The 20881-nt window shown below is 46.8% G+C and overlaps 2 protein-coding genes across 2 annotated transcripts; one reads left to right on the top strand and one right to left on the bottom strand.

Annotated features, from left to right (window-relative positions):
* Positions 1–1932: 1932 nt before the first annotated feature.
* LOC136712373 (cytochrome P450 2K1) lies at positions 1933–15135 on the top strand. The gene is made up of 11 exons (XM_066688922.1): positions 1933–2033; positions 8313–8442; positions 9769–10084; positions 10487–10649; positions 10794–10943; positions 12820–12980; positions 13428–13601; positions 13773–13914; positions 14037–14221; positions 14550–14691; positions 14793–15135. Exons 2-11 carry the CDS (start codon positions 8372–8374, stop codon positions 14978–14980), a joined length of 1692 nt encoding a protein of 563 aa, XP_066545019.1. The 5' UTR covers positions 1933–2033; positions 8313–8371; the 3' UTR covers positions 14981–15135.
* A 2409-nt stretch (positions 15136–17544) lies between these two features.
* LOC136712374 (proline-rich protein 36) lies at positions 17545–20260 on the bottom strand. Its single transcript, XM_066688923.1, has 4 exons — positions 19948–20260; positions 19607–19782; positions 19151–19288; positions 17545–18980 (listed from the first exon to the last, which is right to left on the bottom strand). Exons 1-4 carry the CDS (start codon positions 20216–20218, stop codon positions 18162–18164), a joined length of 1404 nt encoding a protein of 467 aa, XP_066545020.1. The 5' UTR covers positions 20219–20260; the 3' UTR covers positions 17545–18161.
* Between the last annotated feature and the right edge of the window lie 621 nt (positions 20261–20881).

Below are 20881 nucleotides of genomic sequence, written 5' to 3'. Positions count from 1 at the left end.
GGGGGGGGGGGGCAGGCAAATGTACCATTTATTTTATTTTAAACCGTCACTAGGACACCGTAGCGAAACCATTGCAGCTACACCCATACAGCCAGGGCGCTATGAGGTGAAACACTCATTGGCAATAATAAACCAGGCATTTGGTTGTGTTTCCAAATATCGACAGAGCCAGACATGAGTCGGACTTATTGACCATCAGAACAGACGTGCAGGTGATCGATAAACCGTCCCATTCCATTCACTGATACAGTGACACGAAAACAACCAATGCAGACCGAGACAGGATTGTTCGATTGATTTAACCCGGGGCGTTCACAAACTGCACCTCACACTCGTATAAGTGCGTCCCGCCGAGTCTGTCCAGTCAGTTGTTGACCAATGACGCGGCCCCGTAAGGCTAGAACCCGCCCCCAGCGGAAACGGTGCGTGGTTTTGTCATAACTGCGTCAGAAAGAAAAATGACGCATCTGTTTCAGAACTCTCAGTTGCTACGTCACCTCCCCTCTTCACTGGTCTTTCCTTTTATACACGGCCGGCTTTACCGGCTTTGCCTCAAAGTCATGCCCGTGATCAACACTGAACATCAGCCCTCTGTGAAACCTGCCTGTCCTGTTCTGTCATCATTGCTCATGTGGTAACGCTGCAGGTGAAGTATTGCTCGTGTTCGTGATGCGCAGATGTCCGCAGTTCTGCGCAGCTCCACCAGTGGGATCGCAGGGATTCCGCAGATCTGCGCATCATGAACGTGAATATTGTTAAGTTCAAGTCAGTCAGTCAGGCTGGAGGGCATTTAGGAAGAACATTAAGGAAAACCTGGCCGATATCGGAGGCTTTGTGAGAGAACCGCAGATGTCCTTTTCAATGCACTGACATGATGACCTCTCGGGTGCACCAGTGGACAGTGCTGTTCCGTTTCAAGGTACCGAGGTGCAAAATAATGGTGGATTTATTTGGCATGCTATAGAGCAGGGGTCCCAACAGGTCGATCGCTGCTCTCTGAGGGGCTCGCCAAATGATTTAGAAAATACACACAAAATAACATAGGCCCACACAAACCGAGGACAAACTACCATCGGTACCCCCCTCCCCCCGGAACCAGGGATTGCTGCGGAGATCCTCAAAACAAAGTAGCTCTCATGATGAAAGGTTGGGGACCCCTGCTATAGAGGGACTGTCGAGGAAATAGTTTTGTCGTGATTGTGTAATGGGCATGTGTTGTGTCCTAGTGGATGGCGTTAGAAACTAGATCCTCTATAGCTGCTTACTAAGTCGTATTGTGCGAGAGCTCGCTGGCCTATGTGCATGACTGCAGCATGTGTAGACCTAATAGTAGCTACCGGTATTTCAAGGGTGGGGGCGGTACAGTATATTTCTCCTAGAGTGGCACATGGCTTGAGCCGGCCCTGGCCAGCGCCCCCTACAATGCTGGGGGACTGACTGGCCCTGTGGCCCTCGCTTGTCCCCAGGGCCCAGGCCTTGTCTGGGAGAGAGTCTGGCCCGGATGGAGCTGTTCCTGTTCTTCACCGCTCGGCAGCAGAGATGCACCTTCACACCTTCCCCAGGCACGGCAGCGTCTGAGCTGGATCTCACCCCCGATGTGGGCATCACCCCCAACCCCATGCCCCACCAGCTGTGCACTGTCAACAGGGGGCGTAACGCATTTAACCCAAATGAACAGTGTATTCTGAGCTTCTGTGATTTTTTTTTTTTACCTATAGGTGGACACAGATTTAACTTACAATAAAACTAATCTGGTTGAATGGGTTCTAAGACATCATTTTATTTTTTGTGTGGAATGTGCTTCAATCAAAATCTTCATTGATCTTTGTTCTGTTACAGGTGTTTGTTACAATGTCCTATGATGGGTAGTGGTTCCTTTAAGAAATGCAGATAATAAGTGACAGAGACTCACCTTTAAGTTCCCATGTGACTTTAATCAGGAAGTAATTACTCATGGAAGAGAGAACAACAATTTTCTACCTGTTGTATCAGTAAACATCTGCACGCATCTTATGCTTTTCATAGCATCGTTGGTATGTAACATCACCTTTTATTCTATCTATAATTGTAATTCATTATTTGGTATAAAAAAACATTGTTTTGTGAAGGTTGATGTAAAAAGGCTATCAAGCTATTCTGGGTTGATTTCATTTACAACCAGTGCTATATCTATAGTCATTAGGAGTTCATAGTCAAGTACAGAAATCAACAACATATTAAAAGTAGACTGTTATGGGTTACTTGGTTGATACTTGCAATGCATGTGTAAACATGCAAGAGTAAAAAGGGAGAGTTTAGTTGATGATAAAGTAGGTTTACAGTGTATAAGGTATTTACAGTATGCATAGTTTTGATTTATGCCTTCGGTCTGTTCTCGGTTTCACCCTTTTTCTAATCAATAAACCTGCGGACAAACTGATAACTATCTCCAGAGTTCTGATGAACAGAAGGTGTTTAACTTGCCAAGTTATATTCAGTACATATAATCAAGGGCAGCATAATCTTCATTCTGCCTGTTCCTTTGCTGGCTCGGATGACCACTGTGCCACGAGTTTCTCCTGCCAGGACAAACGAGCAAGTTCATCCCGATTCGTCAAGTCTTGATCTTTCTCCTTGGTCAAATGTATGTTCGTTCCGATTGGTCAGTGTCACCCTCCCCTTTTCAGCTGAGCACTGGATGGGTGGCAATAATGAAACTTGACACAGAACTTTGGTGCAAAAGGTAAATGTTTTTATTCAACAGGGGCAGCAATGGAGAAACTATCCTCAGGTCCACACCACAACAGGCATGGCCTTTAAAGGTTAAAACTCCAAATCAAAAACCAACAAAACACACTGGGTTTGTTAAAAACAGAAAAAGAACAAATTAGCTACAATCATGTAGCTTGGTCCAGCATTGGAAAAGCGGTCCTTGACCTTCTGCCCTTCACATGTCTCGCCCCAAATCAGGCCCATTTATCATAGGATTGCAGCAGCACACTTATTACTTCCATTTCATGTGTGATTTTGCATTTGAGAAGGGAAAAATGCAGTAAAAGATAAAGCAAATCAAAATAAGATTACAGAGAGAGTATTGACACAAATTATGGTAATAAATAAAATATCAGCCACTTCTGTTCTGGCACAGTAGAAGTAAAAACGCTTCTGATCTCAATTGACATAGTAGTCCAAAATATTAAGTTAATCTTAAAAAGAAAAATGGGATGTGAAACGGAAACACCCCAGAAGTGAGTGTAAAAGAAAAGCTGCAGAATCCAAAAAGAGCACGGAGTGGGAAGAGTTGTTCTGCACAAACAAAAACTGTAGACTTTGCTCATCTTACCTGCAAGTTTGCAAGATGTAGAACATAAAACTAGAATCCACTTTGTCCCGCTGAGACAATCCGACAAATAAGGATCTGAAAGAGGGCGCAGAAGTCATCACTGTTGCCCCCGTCTGTTTCGTTTCGTATTTGTATTGCTCTTATATTTTGTAAGTCGCCCTGGACAAGGACGTCTGCTAAGAAATACATAATAATATTTCCCGTCTTATTACAAAAATAAATTGGTACATCAATCATTACGACAATTAACGGATTAACTTTTTATTTGCTTTGCATACTTCACAAAATTACATCGTTAATCCTTTTCTTCACAGTAATTGACAATCAATGAGTAATTTTTATTTTATTCCATTTTAATATTAAACCAAATATGTATTGTGTGTCTTTTTGCTGTAGATAAGGTTGGTTTAGTTTCGATAGTAAATGAACCAATCAGATGATCCATGCTCCTTTGTGGCGTCATGGCGCTTGTCTTTCAACACCAGGAAACTTCCAACATGCGAGACCTGCTCGTGAAAAGAATCCTATGATGTTATTGCGTTTTTGCGGGAAAAACACCCACCTGACTAAACCGCAGATCGCGCCACTGGGTGGAATTACGGGGACAGAACTCGTCCCGCCGCCTCCCCGCACAGGACAGCGGTGCATCAATGAACAGGGAAACGACCTGAACTAAAACCGGTTTAAAATGCCTTACCGGCCAGGCCATAACTATAAAAAGCCCTACCCTAATCTAAACAAATAGAAAAGAAAATATAACCACTAAAAGATCCAAAACTACACCGTCGGCTTGTCCCCGCGGACCGCGTGACCCGGGCTCTGTGGGATTTCCCCTCCGCAAGCAAATTCCCTCTTGACCTCGTTTGTCATCTCGTCCAAAGATCTTCCCTTCCTCCACCCCGCGTCAGGAACCACCATCTCCCGACCACGGGTTGTCCGTCCTCGTCGCCGTTGCCCACCCTCACCAGGAATTGCCGTCATCTGGTCGCGGGAGTGCCATCGGTTATGCCAGGGAAGCCGTCTTTGCCGCGGCCGCCACCTGCCCTCACCTGCCGTCTCATCCCAGTGCCATGCACTCGCTGCTGCCCTCACCCTGGCTCCAGTCCGCTCCATGGCGCAACCTTGCCACCCACCGGAGGGGTCTGGGACTCCTTCCCCCCGTCCGTCCGGGGCACCCGAGTGGATGTTCGGGATCCGGGAGCCCTGGGACTGCCCATCTTATGCCCGCGCTGCCACAAGCTTCTAAGCGGACGGTCAGGGCAGACACCCACCTTTGCTCTCCATCTTCCATCCACCTGGTCACTCACCCCCTTCTGTCGCCTGTCCTCTCCTCTCTGTCCTCTCCTCCCTGTCCTCTCCTCTCTGTCCTCTCCTCTCTGTCCTCTCCTCCCTCTCCTCTCTGTCCTGTCCTCTCCTCTCTGTCCTCTCCTCTCTGTCCTCTCCTCCCTGTCCTCTCCTCCCTCTCCTCTCTGTCCTGTCCTCTCCTCTCTGTCCTCTCCTCCCTGTCCTCTCCTCTCTGTCCTGTCCTCTCCTCTCTGTCCTCTCCTCCCTCTCCTCTCTGTCCTGTCCTCTCCTCTCTGTCCTCTCCTCCCTGTCCTCTCCTCTCTGTCCTCTCCTTCCAGTCCTCTCCTCTCTGTCCTCTCCTCTCTGTCCTCTCCTCCCTCTCCTCTCTGTCCTGTCCTCTCCTCCCTGTCCTCTCCTCCCTGTCCTCTCCTCTCTGTCCTCTCCTTCCAGTCCTCTCCTCTCTGTCCTCTCCTCTCTGTCCTCTCCTCCCTCTCCTCTCTGTCCTGTCCTCTCCTCCCTGTCCTCTCCTCTCTGTCCTCTCCTTCCAGTCCTCTCCTCTCTGTCCTCTCCTCTCTGTCCTCTCCTCCCTCTCCTCTCTGTCCTGTCCTCTCCTCCCAGTCCTCTCCTCTCTGTCCTCTCCTCTCTGTCCTCTCCTCCCTCTCCTCTCTGTCCTGTCCTCTCCTCCCTGTCCTCTCCTCTCTGTCCTCTCCTTCCAGTCCTCTCCTCTCTGTCCTCTCCTCTCTGTCCTCTCCTCCCTCTCCTCTCTGTCCTGTCCTCTCCTCCCAGTCCTCTCCTCTCTGTCCTCTCCTCCCTGTCCTCTCCTCTCTGTCCTCTCCTCCCAGTCCTCTCCTCTCTGTCCTCTCCTCCCTCTCCTCTCTGTCCTGTCCTCTCCTCTCTGTCCTCTCCTCCCTGTCCTCTCCTCCTGCGCTGCCCAGCCCCGTCTACTGCCAGAGAGCCGCCACCTCCCAGTGCGCCATTACTCAACTACTCAGCCTTCATCCAGCTGGGGGTCGGGGCACGATTGGAGAGGTCCAGAGGTGTCCCAAAGGAGGCAAGTGACTCGCTGGGTAATAAAGCAATGATGAAAACACACGTGCAAATAATTAGGGTCATTAACAAAACAAACTAAGTGTAAAGTGAATAATTTGATGCACAATAAAACAATATGTATAATATATATGAGAAAGTGAGAAATTGCAAATACAAAACTAAATAGTGAAAAACCCAGCGGTCACCATCTGTGACACAAATCTGCTAATAAAATAAATAATGACAATACTATATGGATAAGTGGCTTTTAGGAAATTACGTTTCAGGAATCAACACGATTATAACTCTTTCTATACTCTTTTCACTCTTTCTCTATTGCAAAGCCCAGGTTGTCAGCTATATTATATTCAGTCTATCTTACAGCAGAGGAGTTCACAGCTGAAATGCCGTATTTAATTCAAATATAAAGTGACACGGAAGAATTCACACACGCAGAGATAATTACTGTCTGCTGTAGTTTCGTTTTTTCTGATACTTGAATTAATTTTGGTTTGATGAAGCCAAATAAATAAATCAATCAATCAATCGCAACACCGTCTTAAATTTGATGGTCGAAATCAAATGCTTGTTTTGCTCGATCTTCGACTTCGATTTAAAAATATACACCCCTACTCACTACTCCTGACTAGCTAGTTCATTATCTTACCTTAGCTGCTGGACTGAAGGACTGACTTGAAACCTTGATTAACGGACTGACCGCCGTAACATCACACTCCATCATTGCTCCTTCATTTATTGGTCTTTTTGTCTGTCACTCACATTTTTATTTTGTTTTTCGTGACAGCCTACATAATGTGTACTCTGTACCGATTGCCTCTGGTACCCGCTGCCTAAGATTAAAACAAATAGGTATAAATATTCATGCACCCCCTCAGCCATCAACTTATTAAATTGACCGCATTACACCATAGCATCAGTACTTTTTATTATTATGCACTTTATACAACTATGTGTTTGCTGTTGTTGAAATTGTACTACATGCTGTATGCTGTTCCTTTTCCATACCTTTGCCCTTTGGGACTAAATAAATACTGAATACTGAATAACTAAGTATGCCAGTAAGATGGCAGACAGTTTGTTGATGCATGTTAGCCAATCAGTAATTTCAAGTCCAGTTCCTCAACGTTAGTTGAATTGGAACTACGCCATATATATTTCATATTTTCATCATATTTGTACTAGTATGTACTTGGGCTTGTGTCCTCTAAAGTGAGTACAGTACACCTGAGCAATTTATTTAACTGTTTTTACAAGAAAGCTGAGATTTATTGTAGTAGCAGCATTATAGTTATTGTGTTTGGCCCTCTTATGATAAATCATTATTTTGGACAACCCTCGACCAACGTCAACGCAAACATCGATCTAGACAGCATATCCTGTGAGGGGTTTGGCGAAGTCCTCCTGCCCCAGCAACTGTCTACTTAAATCGAAGGTCTGGACGAGGAGGACATCAGGACAGAATGAAGCCCAAGGGCGCCTTTCACCGTTGTTCCAGTTGCCCTTTGACGACGGGCATGATATATGCGTAGGATGCATTGGCACTTAGCTCGCCCAGCAGGCACTAACAGGAGACAGAGACTGTGTGGACTAGTCAGCCTTCACGGAGGCCACGCACCGCAAGAGGGCCAGAAGCTCCCCAACTTCTTCCAGGGCCTCCATGGGTCATCGCAGTAGAAGCTCTAGGGGCAAGGGGCATCTTCTTCCTGGAGAGAGGAGGATGACAGGTTTAAGACCACAATGCTCTGCTGAGCAGGGGAAGTGTCGGATGCCTTGGCCAGTCAGCAGTGCACCATGTGGGCGGAGCACCGGATGCCATCAGAACAGGAGCCCCCGCTACCCCCCAACTACCACCACCGCCTGAAGAGACGCTCTCCCACGTGGCGTAACGCTCCGACATTTTGGATCTCCCATCCTACAGACCGAGTTCAAGGCACTGATGAGGAGGGCAGCGGAGGCAGTAGAGATTCCCTGGTCCCCTCAGGAGGAGGTGCCAAGAAACAGGCTTATGAGAAAGAAAGCCAGTAAACCCTCGGAAGCCTTGCCCCTCTTTGAGGACTACGTGGACATCGTCCAGTCCACTTGGAACTGACCAGCATCTGCTCCTGCAACTTCCAGGCAGGTAGACGCGATGTGTGCAATGGCGGGGGCGGACCAGAAGGGTCTGGGATCCTTTCCACCAATAGGAGACTCAGTGGCCAGACTCGTGCAGGAAAGAGATCGTTAACTCCAAGGACTGGCAAAGGGCCCTTGCCCGTCCGGTAAGAGTTCAAAATGTTAGTAGGGGTTTAGATGTGATTGTGACTCTCATGACTTGCGGTCAGCTGGCGAACAGGAGGGACTGAGAAAAATAATTTCTGCTCTGACATGTTTTTAGTTTCTTTACTGATGTGTTCATTTCTTAAGATACCTAACTTTGCCAGGCAGAATGAAAACCGTATTAGGATTTAACTTCCTGACTGTTGCATTACAACATTAGACCCATCGTTGGCAAAAGACAGGATTGACATAATGGCGTCACAGGACATAAGAACATAAGAGAGTGTCCAATCGAGAGGAGCCCATTCGCCCCATCGTGCTCGTTTGGTGTCCATTAATAACTAAGTGATCAAGGATCCTATCCCGTCTGTTTTTGAATGTTCCCAAATTGCCTCTTCAGCCACATCGCTGGGGAGTTTGTTCAGATTGTGACGCCTCTGATGGGTCCGTCGTATTCAAATGGAGAATCCAGGTGCAGGGCTGAGAGGAGAAGGGAGAGAACAGGAGGAAGGCAACACACAGGCAAACAGGTTTGACGGAAAAATCCAGAAATCGTAGTCGAAGGGTAGCGAGAGGTCCATCGATCAGGCGAACTGGGCTACAAGGGAAAATCCAAAATCAGCAACAAGAAAACTAAGCAAGGTCAGGAACACGGTAGAGATGTGAACGATGAAAGGCTCAGAAATGCAGTGAGAAAACTGGCAAGACTGGCAAAAAGTAATAATGAAACTAAAGCCCCATTCACACTGAAGTCTATGGGGCAGTGCCAGTTTGTTTCTAACTTTCTGGGAAATGATAATGTTTATACTAAGAGATTTGTACAACAGTCATCACAAGGTTTACCTTTTGTATAATAAGGATGGAATGATGTAATCCATAATTAAGGATGACGGTTTATCTAAAGGAAAAATATCCTTAGGACAATGAATGTCCATTAATTAGTAAAATACAAATAAACACAATTGCAATGTTGTTGAGGGAGCTTCTGTAATATCTGAGACCATGTTAATATTATAATAGTTATTTAATTTGGACAAAGAGATAAGCACATGGTTTGGAAAACTTGATAGCTCCACACAAAAATACAGTATTTATACTAGGAAGTAAAATGGATTCAGTAACACAGGAGATATGATGCAGCTGCCGACAGCTGAGTGCTGTACTTAAATCATTTGTGGTTGTGATAAACTAGAACCAAGATTTGTATTGTTTCTAATTGTCACTATACTGGAAACCTTACAGACTGTGCAAATGTCAACTACTGTACATGTGATATTTTGATTATGTGTTTAAATGTTTAAGTTTTACATATTATGTGGATTTCTTTCAAATAATCTTAAAAACAAATCGCTTCACAAATCCTTGACACCCTCTGTTCCCCAACGCAATCCCCCCCCCCCCCCCCCCCCAACCACTAATCCCATTGAAATAAGGTTTGGAAATGTTAAATTATTATAATTTGTTTTAATAAATTATTATTATTTTATTAATTTCAAATTCAGATGAAATTCTCTGCACCAACACCATCTGGTCTTCCCCAACATTCAAATGCCCACATCAACACATAATCACAAATTTGCTTTTTAATATGCATAATGTTCAACTAACCTATTTCTAGTAGCATATGTAGCCATGGGGGTGTAGTTTATCTCACAGTTTTCGCTCTCTCCCTTTTCATCTGCCGCTGGTAGAACATCCCTCACTGCAGTACGTTGCAAAAGAGGCAGATTGCTGATTGGTGCACTAGTTACTATGTTTTGTTAAGATTGTGATATTTGCTCAGGGGTTGGACTTGTGTCTGTCTTGCTCTCACCCTGGGATCTGTGTGTATCAGGACCCGTATACTGTCTGCTTAGGTGGTTTGACAGAAAGATAACATCCGCCATAGAGGAGCAACAGTCCGTGCATCAAAACAAGTCGGTTGCAGTTCCCAGAAAACGCTGGGAGGTCAGACAGCTGTCCACCATGGCCACTGAAGAGGGTCTGCTCCAGATGGTCAGTGTAGCCCTGCTGGCGGCGCTGCTGGTCCTGGTCCTGATCCATGTCCTGATCCACGTCTTCCCTGCGGCCGGCTCGTCTGCTCTGAAAGCGCCCCCGGGCCCCTTTCCGCTGCCCATCATAGGGAATCTGCACCAGCTGGATTTGAAAAGGCCCTACAGGTCCCTCATGCAGGTAAAGTTCAGTGTCATATCACATTGAGCTCTTGTGATTCAGTAACATCTAAACACTCATTTCACATTGTAGCACACTGAACACTTCTAATGTTTTTTATGTTGTGGTTTGTGTTCTATTTTTGTATATGTTCATCAGTAGGACAAAACTACCCTTCAGCTGCCCGTTATCCTAATCAGCCTTTAGTGAAACCGCTGCCCTGTCCTGTTCTGTCTTCCTTGGCTTGGTGTCTGATAATGCTGCTTCTGAAGTATAGTGTTTCAGGAAGTCAGACCAGAAGAGCGTCTTTAAATAAGTTCAGTGTGTTTTTCAATGTCAGTAATAGTGCAACATGGTTACTTGAAATTGTTCAACTGTTTGGCTGGTCTAATAAGCATTATATTATTATTATTATACTTTCAGTTGTCTAAGAAATACGGCAGTGTGTTTACTATCCACCTGGGCCCGAGGAAGGTGGTGGTTCTGGCGGGATACGAAACCGTGAAGGACGTGCTCATTAACCACGCGGAGGAGTTTGGGGACAGAGACATGCTGCCAGTGTTTTATGATTCCAGTGAAGGACATGGTAATTCATTAATGAATTAAACAGTTTCAATATAAACTCAGTGCGTCTGAATTTCACAAGTCAAAAAACAGTGATGTAACGGTTTCAGTTTTTTGACGTAACAGTGATGATCTGAATGTGTGATTCTGTGGCGCTTCGATACAGGTGTGCTTTTTGCAAACGGGGAGTCCTGGAAGGAGATGAGGAGGTTTTCTCTGTCTAATATGCGGGATTTCGGGATGGGAAGGAAAGGAAGTGAGGAAAAGATCATGGAAGAAATGAACTACCTGTCTGAGGTCTTTGAACAACAGGGAGGTAACAGCTTCACATCTTATATTCACAAGTGTGTGGGATTGATCTAGACCAACACCAAAGTATAATTCTGGTCAATGTTTCTAAATACATTTTACTAAATACATGTGGCAAATTAACTTGGCACTCTAGGACTTGGCATGAACATCCTGTTAGACTTTGAACAGTGCACTGCTGTTTTCTTTTCTCACACAGCAGAAGGACATATTGTCCCAAATATTGTGTACATAACGATTAGAAAACTAGGGTACATCGCATAGGTGCTTTAACTTATTTTTTCAGTCGGTACATTTACCAGCACCTCAAGATTCAAGAGTGATATGTTCCCAATAACCTTGAGGAAGTAGAAATTCACAAATATGAATTTTGATGTAATTATACTGCACCCACTTCATCAGCAACCTTTATATTGCCTCATGCTTAAAACTAAACCTTAAATGAGAGTTCTTAGGCTCAACAAAACTAGGGACAAATTTAAAACCGTGAAAACCAAATGAATAAAATGTAGTGTGAATAAATGTGAATAGTGTGAATATAAATATATATATATATATATATATATTTGTGAAACATCATTATACTGTACCGTGGACAATACAAGATTAACCTGGGAATGTTGCTGCTCACCCAAAAGAGCATAATTAAATTATCAATTCATATGCAATAAACATGGTTTAGATTTAGCAAACTCACACTTTAACAAACTTTAACTGTATTGTCAATTGTGAGAATTTGAACTTTTTTAAGGCAGCTTCATGAACTGACCCCCAAATTAATTTGTGCAGTATATTACAGATTCATTATCACTGCCATCAGTATTAAATTTCTCATACTGTCATATTAGCCTATATACCTGGATTATGGTGATGGACTCCCTTTAGGGGGAAAAGTTGCAAATCATAATCATAAACTAGTGCACGTTATATGGATAGTTTATTTATATTAAGTATAAATATATATAAATAAGTATTTGACCCCCTATCAATCAACAAGTGGCCTAGCCAGTCTCCAGACCTTAATCCCATAGAGAATCTGTGGAGGGAGCTGAAGGTTCGAGTTGCCAAACTTCAGCCTCGAAACCTTAATGACTTGGAGAGGATCTGCAAAGAGGAGTGGGACAAAATCCCTCCTGAGATGTGTGCAAACCTGGTGGCCAACTACAAGAAACGTCTGACCTCTGTGATTGCCAACAAGGGTTTTGCCACCAAGTACTAAGTCGAAGGGGTCAAATACTTATTTCCCTCATTAACATGCAAATCAATTTATAACTTTTTTGAAATGCGTTTTTCTGGATTTTTTTGCTGTTATTCTGTCTCTCACTGTTAAAATACACCTACCATTAAAATTATAGACTGATCATTTCTTTGTCAGTGGGCAAACGTACAAAATCAGCAGGGGATCAAATACTTTTTCCCCTCACTGTATATTTACATCCTATAGTAAGTGTAACTAATGTATACAAATCTCAAGAAACAATGTGTATAGTTGTGGTTGTTTTTAAACAATCCATTGAGCGTGTACAATTGCACAGAGACAGCCATGCGCTGCGCAGACGCACTGACCCTGCTCCACCAGGTCACATGAATCCTAGCGGTCACTGAGTTCTTCGTAAGACCTGCTTGTGGAAACATTCAAATTCTATGTCCAACTCATAGATACCCAAATTCGCTGCGTGTGCACATGTACACTCTGCTATTGACATCTGGCCTTGTAAACGATGCCACTTCTATATGAGGTTGCTGGCTTGCTAACACATCCTATTGTACAGGACTGTAGGTCTGCAATTTGAAGAGATCTGTGCAAAAGGTCGAGGGCTTTTCTGGGGGAACAATCAACCTGATTGAAGTCGGGTCTTATACATTTCCCTTCCTTTTGGCAGGCAAACCATTTGACGTGAAGGACCCAGTGAATCGTGCGGTTTCGAACATTATATCGTCCATAGTGTACGGCACCAGGTTTGATTATGACGACCCGGTTTTTCAGGCCATGGTTAACAAAGCGAATGAGAGGGTCAGTCTCTCGATGTCACCTCAAATGCAGGTAAACCATTGTAACACAACGCTTCCTTTTGCCAGTATTCTGTACTTACAAGTAAATCTATAATATGACTTTTATGGTTTGATCTATTATAAAATATATCTATTAGCCAGCTTTTCAGTCAGCAATTTGTAATTTGTGAAGCTTACAAATTCCTTCAAACTCGACGCACGCTTCGAATCGTGTGTGGGCCAAGCTTGCCCGGTGAAGGAGTGGGTCTCATAACACGTGGCGTAAAGAAACAAAACAGGAGGATCATTGAAGGCAGTCTCTTTTTTTAAAGGCAGTTGATTTACTTTTGTTTTCCTTAATAAGAATATCATGGTGTTTTTTTTAAATCTATAAAATATATTGTATATAAAATCAGGACTATTATTATTATTATTATTATTATTATTATTATTGTATTATAATGATTTGTTTGTTTAATTTATTTATTTTTCGTTGTAGTTGTACAATGCCTTCCCCTTCCTGGGGTTCTTACTGAGAGACAGGAGGGCATTTCGGAACATCGTTAAGGAAAACCTGGCCAATATCAGAGGCTTTGTGAGGGAACTGCAGATGTCCTTAAACGTGAATGACAAGCGGGGGCTGATCGATTCGTTTCTGATCCGGCAGCAACAGGTAAGTGAGTGGGCTGCCTCTTGCTTCCTCTCCTTCCACTTCACCAGGACATTATTCTCCCTGATGGGAAAATCATCAGGTAAGAAGATCTGAGGAGCTCCTGCTGCCCACCAGAGGGGCTTCTGTCTGCGTCGCTCTTCACTGTTCATTTCCATTAATATTTTCCATCAGGAATCTGGGCAGGAGGGTTCGCATTTCCATGAGCTCAATCTGATCCACATTGTGTCCAACCTCTTCGTCGCCGGCACCGACACCACCAGCACCACTCTGCGCTGGGGGCTGCTGCTCATGGCCAAGTACCCCCACATCCAGGGTAAGGCGGGTGGGCCTGAGGATGGGGAGCCCAAACAAACCCAATACACATGCAGCTGATGAAACCGCTAGACCAAGTGGGTAAATGAGAAGTGACGCCCCTGTGCTCTTGTTTCCACACAGAGAAGGTGCAGGAAGAGATCAGCCGCGTGATTGGCGGCCGGCCGCCCAGGGTGGAGGACAGGAAGGGCATGGCCTACACAGATGCGGTCATCCACGAGGTCCAGAGGTTTGCCAACATCCTCCCCCTCAACCTACCCCACGCCACCTCCTGCGATGTGCACTTCCAGGGCTACTTCATCAGAAAGGCAAGGCACAGTGCTATTTAAAAACAAATCGATGGAAAAAGACATTACTTAGGAACTGGGGATTTTTCAATGGTTTTCTTCTGTATCACGGAAAATAAGTTTATTTTATTTAAGTAAATGTTTGTTAACTTTGCAAGTGGTTTGCCTCTTCTCATCGTTGTTGAGCAGGGGAAGTAAAATTACACACAGGATTCTTTTCTATACAAGCCTGAGCCCCTCTGAGGGCTGTTGACACAGTGAGGTGTCTGTGGACTCGGCTCTGTGCACTGAGTGCGGGGGTGCGGTGAGTAAGAAGCCTCACGGGTTGGTTTGTGTTGCTGTGCCGCAGGGGACCCCCGTGTGGCCCTTTCTGACCTCTGTGCTGCAGGACGAGACTCAGTGGGAAACCCCCCACCAGTTCAACCCCGGTCACTTCCTGGACTCCGAGGGGAAGCTATTGAAGAGGGACGCCTTCATGCCATTTTCTGCAGGTACGGAGCACCTATCATTATCAGTGCAAGACTGCACAACACAACACACTGTGTCACAATAATACGGTTGACTGACCCTGTGGCCCTCACTTGGTCCCCAGGGCCCAGGGCTTGTCTGGGAGAGAGTCTGGCCCGGATGGAGCTGTTCCTGTTCTTCACCTCTCTGCTGCAGAGATTCACCTTCACACCCCCACCAGGCACGGCAGTGTCTGAGCTGGATCTCACCCCCGATGTGGGCTTCATCACCAACCCCATGCCCCACCAGCTGTGCGCTGTCAGCAGGGCGTAACGCTGCCCCCCCTGCGAGAGTGTGTTACTGCTCAGCCTGGTTCCAGCAGATGGGTGCAGCTCCGCTGTCGGATGATTATCTTTATTTTTTTATATATATACAGTGGGGGAAAAAAGTATTTGATCCCCTGCTGATTTTGTACGTTTGCCCACTGACAAAGAAATGATCAGTCTATAATTTTAATGGTAGGTGTATTTTAACAGTGAGAGACAGAATAACAACAAAAAAATCCAGAAAAACGCATTTCAAAAAAGTTATACATTGATTTGCATGTTAATGAGGGAAATCAGTATTTGACCCCTTCGACTTAGTACTTGGTGGCAAAACCCTTGTTGGCAATCACAGAGGTCAGACGTTTCTTGTAGTTGGCCACCAGGTTTGCACACATCTCAGGAGGGATTTTGTCCCACTCCTCTTTGCAGATCCTCTCCAAGTCCTTAAGGTTTCAAGGCTGATGTTTGGCAACTCGAACCTTCAGCTCCCTCCACAGATTTTCTATGGGATTAAGGTCTGGAGACTGGCTAGGCCACTCCAGGACCTTAATGTGCTTCTTCTTGAGCCACTCCTTTGTTGCCTTGGCTGTGTGTTTTGGGTCATTGTCATGCTGGAATCCCCATCCACGACCCATTTTCAATGCCCTGGCTGAGGGAAGGAGGTTCTCACCCAAGATTTGATGGTACATGGCCCCGTCCATCGTCCCTTTGATGCGGTGCAGTTGTCCTGTCCCCTTAGCAGAAAAACACCCCCAAAGCATAATGTTTCCACCTCCATGTTTGACGGTGGGGATGGTGTTCTTGGGGTCATTCCTCCTCCTCCAAACACGGCAAGTTGAGTTGATGCCAAAGAGCTCGATTTTGGTCTCATCTGACCACAACACTTTCACCCAGTTCTCCTCTGAATCATTCAGATGTTGGCAAACTTCAGACGGGCCTGTACATGTGCTTTCTTGAGCAGGGGGACCTTGCGGGCGCTGCAGGATTTCAGTCCTTCACGGCATAGTGTGTTACCAATTGTTTTCTTGGTGACCATGGTCCCAGCTGCCTTGAGAACATTAACAAGATCCTCCCGTGTAGTTCTGGGCTGATTCCTCACCGTTCTCATGATCATTGAAACTCCACGAGGTGAGATCTTGCATGGAGCCCCAGACCGAGGGAGACTGACAGTTATTTTGTGTTTCTTCCATTTGCGAATAATCTCACCAACTGTTGTCACCTTCTCACCAAGCTGCTTGGCGATGGTCTTGTAGCCCATTCCAGCCTTGTGTAGGTCTACAATCTTGTCCCTGACATCCTTGGACAGCTCTTTGGTCTTGGCCATGGTGGAGAGTTTGGAATCTGATTGATTGATTTCTTCTGTGGACAGGTGTCTTTTATACAGGTAACGAACTGAGATTAGGAGCACTCCCTTTTAATCTTGCTGATTGATAGGGGATCAAATACTTATTTCCCTCATTAACATGCAAATCAATTTATAACTTTTTTGAAATGCGTTTTTCTGGATTTTTTTGTTGTTATTCTGTCTCACTGTTAAAATACACCTACCATTAAAATTATAGACTGATCATTTCTTTGTCAGTGGGCAAACGTACAAAATCAGCAGGGGATCAAATACTTCTTTCCCTCACTGTATATATATATATATATATATATATATAAAATAATGTTTTTTCATCTGCTACTTTTGCGGTGGAACTGTGGACACACGTGAATAACAGCACTTGTACCTCCTCCTCTGAGGGGTGTCAGTTGATCAGTTTGCTTTCTGTTCATGCCCTTCTGGCCAGCTTTGATCCGCTCTTTCTCTCTCACAGCCCGTTTGGTTGGATTTGGGCTCCTGTTCATCCACACCTACACAAAGCTTGTGAAATGCCCTCCCACCGCCTGGTCTGGGAGAAGTTTATATATATAAAAAAAGGGGAGGATAACAATTTACCCTAAATTAAGTTCTGAACACGGTGTATTCTGAGCTGCTGTGGTTTTATTATGTTTAGGCTGATGCTTCTATGCAGATTTAACTTAATCAAATAAATCTGAACGTGTTCTCTGACCTATTTCTAGTTGTGTGGGGAATGTGCTTCAATGCAAATAAAACTTTGACCTTCACTGTTGCACAAATCTTGCAAAACAACATGTGTAGGTTTAGCTGGACATTTCTGAAAATACTTTTTAAGATGTATTTTTTCATAAATGCATATTACTACATATATCCATATTACTTGAAACTTCCTGTTTTCGGCTGTGTAGCAATACCCCTATACTATATTCTTTAAAGTGTTCTTCTGTAAAGGTCTGCCACAGTGGAAACCACGCTTCAGTTGCTTCAGGTACAAAACCAAACCACTCACTTTTTTTCCCCTCGAGAGCGCCTTAATTTTATCCTCCTTTCCATCACATTCAATTGTTATAAAGTCTTAATCCTATGTGGAGTGAGATCCTCCCACTCTTAAAATACTTTGTGTGTTCCTCTCTTCTCACCTGCTTGCGAAATTAAGAGATGAGAGAGAGAAGTATGGAGCCACATGCCTTAGAACAAATGCGAAAATAAATCACAATGACCAAGGAGAGTTTGGAAAGCAATACAGCACCGACCGGTAAGGGCTGCTTTATTGGGTCGGGAAACTGTCACAAGCACCGGGCGGCACCGTGCGCAGCTGGAGGGAGGTAGTGAATGCATTACATCGTGCCACAGACAGCTCACTCTGACAGCGCTGAACTCCACCCGAGACACAGGTCAGTCACAGCACTGCCGCTGTCAGTCGCAACTCAAATATGAATTATATAAAGAACTTCATTAATGTTGGTTAATAATCGGGTGGAGTAACGATAATTAATTACCAAAAACTGAACCCGTAATAGCAATATGGATTATTAAAGTGTTCAGGAGGGACTTCAGCAAAACATGAATACAAAACAAGATGCTCCGGTTCCTCCAATTATTAAAACGTCAGAGACCTGGAACGCAGGTCGTATGAAATCTAAAAAAGATAAAAAGTAATAAAAAATGTAAGGTAGCTTATCAGGACCAACTTTGCAATCGGTTTATGAGCCAATCGAATCGGATGTAAGTGATGGCCTCGTGAGCCGCGTCTGTAACAGCTGGAGCGGCTGCAGTGAGAGAAGTGGCTTTGGTCCAAAAACAGAGAAAACCCTGTCTATTCCCAGGAGCCGTGCGTCCCGCTCTCTCACAGAATCTCCACCTTTAGGACGTTAAACTGGGAGTCGGCAGAGTCGGGGTGGCTGTCGGACGGGCGCTGGGGGGGGTCCAGGAGGCGGGAGTCGGCGCTGACCGGGGGGTAGTAGTGTTGTGTGGTGCCGAGAAGGCCGGAGCCCGAGTTCTGGTAGCCACTCGGACTGGGCGGGCTCAGACGGGGACTGCAGGTGGCAGCGGTGGGATTGGCCAGCTTGTAGTGGCTGGTGGGCTGGTAGGTGTCCTGGTTGAAGGGGGTGTACGGCGCGTGTGCCGGCGCCGGGCTGTCTGTGCTGGTTACGGACGGTGGCGGTGGTGGAGGAGGGGGTGCTGGGACCAGGGAGGCAGCCAGCGCCTGCAAGGTGCTGAGAATCTGCCGCTGTATCTGGGTCTGCGCGGCCTGCTCCCTCTCCACGCGGCCCTGCTGCTCCGCCAGCATCCGCACCGCCCTGCCAAGGGTCCGCAGCTCTCCGCTCAAGCCCTCCAGCTGCCCCTGGATGGCGCCACTGATCCCCGTCCCCAGGGCCGGGCCGGGGCACTGCAGGCCGCGGCTGGCACCTCTCCCCGAGGGCCCACCGCGGCCCACCGCAGCGTTCGAGCTGCCGTTGACCGAGTTGGTCCGGCACGGTGGGCCTGTGGGACCCGGGCCCAGAGTGGCTGGAGCCGTGCTGAGGTTCGAGCTCGTGCCACAGCCGGCGCGGGGCAGAGTCTGAGTCTGGAGGCGTGGCTGCGGGGAGGAGTTGGGAGGACACCCCCGTCGATGGAGCAGCCGGCTGGGGTCAACCGGGGCAGCCTGCCCTCCCGAACTCTTCTTCTGCAGGTAAACAGACGTGTTGGGTTTATTTGATTTGATTTTTGTTTTGTTTGGCACTGATCAGTTATAATTGTGTGTCTATGAATCTGCTCTGTGGGAATGTCCCTCGGGGCAGGAGTGATGCTGTGCCCGTGTGTGTTCTGCGGGAGATAGAATACTCAGGTACGTACCGCTGTGTGAAGCCTGCCCAGAGCGGATGGACACTGCACTGCAGGCACCTTTCTGAGAGGAGAGCTGGGGACAGAAGGCTGGTCTCTCCTGGGGAACAGAGCCTCCTGCTGGCTGCCCAGAGTAACTGTCTCCCTGACCTGTCAAAGTATTGAGAGACTTGAATCATTGACATTCGCAGAACAACTGAAACACTAAATATGCGTCCATTGTAAGCCAGGGACAATGAAAACATTCTGCCATCCAATCAATCCACAGAGCCACTGCATGGATACAATCAGCAAACTGAGCACAAGATGAGACGTGTGCCAGGGCAAGAAAATCAAATGTTGTTCACTGCTGTGAGGGCTATTGTGCCCCACTGAGATACTTCCCTATGAAATGTACCTTTGTTTAGATTCACCCCAAAACTGAACAGAAGAGGAAAAGGAAAGAGAAAAGAGAGAAAGACAGGCTACCCGGACTTTGTGGAGCAGGGCCTTGTCCAGCAGTCTCTTGCGGGCGATCAGGACAGGGTTCCTGGGTGGGGTCGGGTGGGCTCGTCTGCGGACGCCCCCTCCAGGAGGCACTCTAGGCAGGGGGACGGGAGGCACAGGGCCTCCGGGATTGGGCACCACGCTGCAGCCGGGCAGAGCTGCAAACGCAGAGACCAAAGAAACCAAATGACAGAACCATAACAACAATACTAATACACATATTGCTTAATAATAACACTTGTGTTTGTGGTGCCGATATTTATAACTGTGAAAAAGCACTGCCAAGCAATTACAATGAAAATACCGAGGAAAACAATTCTGACCTTGGTTGGTGGACTGGGCTCCCACTGGGCCGGGTTTCTGCCCTACAGCCTCTGGTCTGTGAGCGTCTGTGTGTGCGGCGCTCTGGGACAGGGAGGTGACGCTGACAATCCGAATTCCCTCCTCCCTGGATAGTCGCTCCTTGCTGGCCGCGTGGGGATGGCTCGGCCCAGAGGGCTGTCCTGGACTGTCTGTGGGGCACACAGGGAGCGGCCCCTGCCCCGGCCCCGGCCCCTGGGCACTGACGAACCTGGACGAGGCCTCCTCCTGCATCAGGCTCCACAGCTGCTGGTCCGCCCAGCCTGAGCTGGAGCCCCCGCCTGCCCCCGGCCCCGGCCCCGGCCCCGGCCCTGCCCCTGCCCCCGGCCCCGGCCCTGCCCCTGCCCCTGCCCCTGCCCCTGCCCCTGCCCCTGCCCCCGGCCGCGAGCATGGCTCCCCCGCCTCCAGCTTCACCTTCTTCTTCTTCTTGAGGAACAGGTAGATGGTCTGTGTGGAAACCATGATGTGCTCCAGCTCCAGTATGGCCTTGATCTTGCGGAAGCTCAGCCCGGAGCGACGCAGCTCCACGATCCTCCGCTTGGCAGACTCGTCCAGCCGCCCCATGGCCTTCTAGAGCGTCCGCACCGGACCGTCCCCACCAGCAGAACCTCCAGTGTCACACCTCCTGCTCCTGCCCAGGTGTGGGGGAGCTACCAGCCCCAGGTCAGGCCAACCCGTCTCTAAAATGAAATGACACCGATATGATCAGCTCATATATGCTCTGTTGGGTTTTTAGTCATGTATTTATTTAATCTGTGTGGACTGTTGTCCTATTGTCTTCAGAACCAGTGAACGAATCGTGTGCTCTTAGATTAATGTCCGTCCCGCCTGCATCTCATGGAGTTTGGCAAAGACAAAGAAAAGTAACATCGCCGTTACAGACAACATTGTAATCCT

Source organism: Amia ocellicauda, chromosome 17 (genome assembly GCF_036373705.1).
Source record: "Amia ocellicauda isolate fAmiCal2 chromosome 17, fAmiCal2.hap1, whole genome shotgun sequence".
Taxonomy (NCBI): Eukaryota; Metazoa; Chordata; class Actinopteri; order Amiiformes; family Amiidae; genus Amia; species Amia ocellicauda.
The sequence above is the reverse complement of the archived record's forward strand: the minus strand, read 5'-3'. Positions and strand labels throughout refer to the sequence as shown.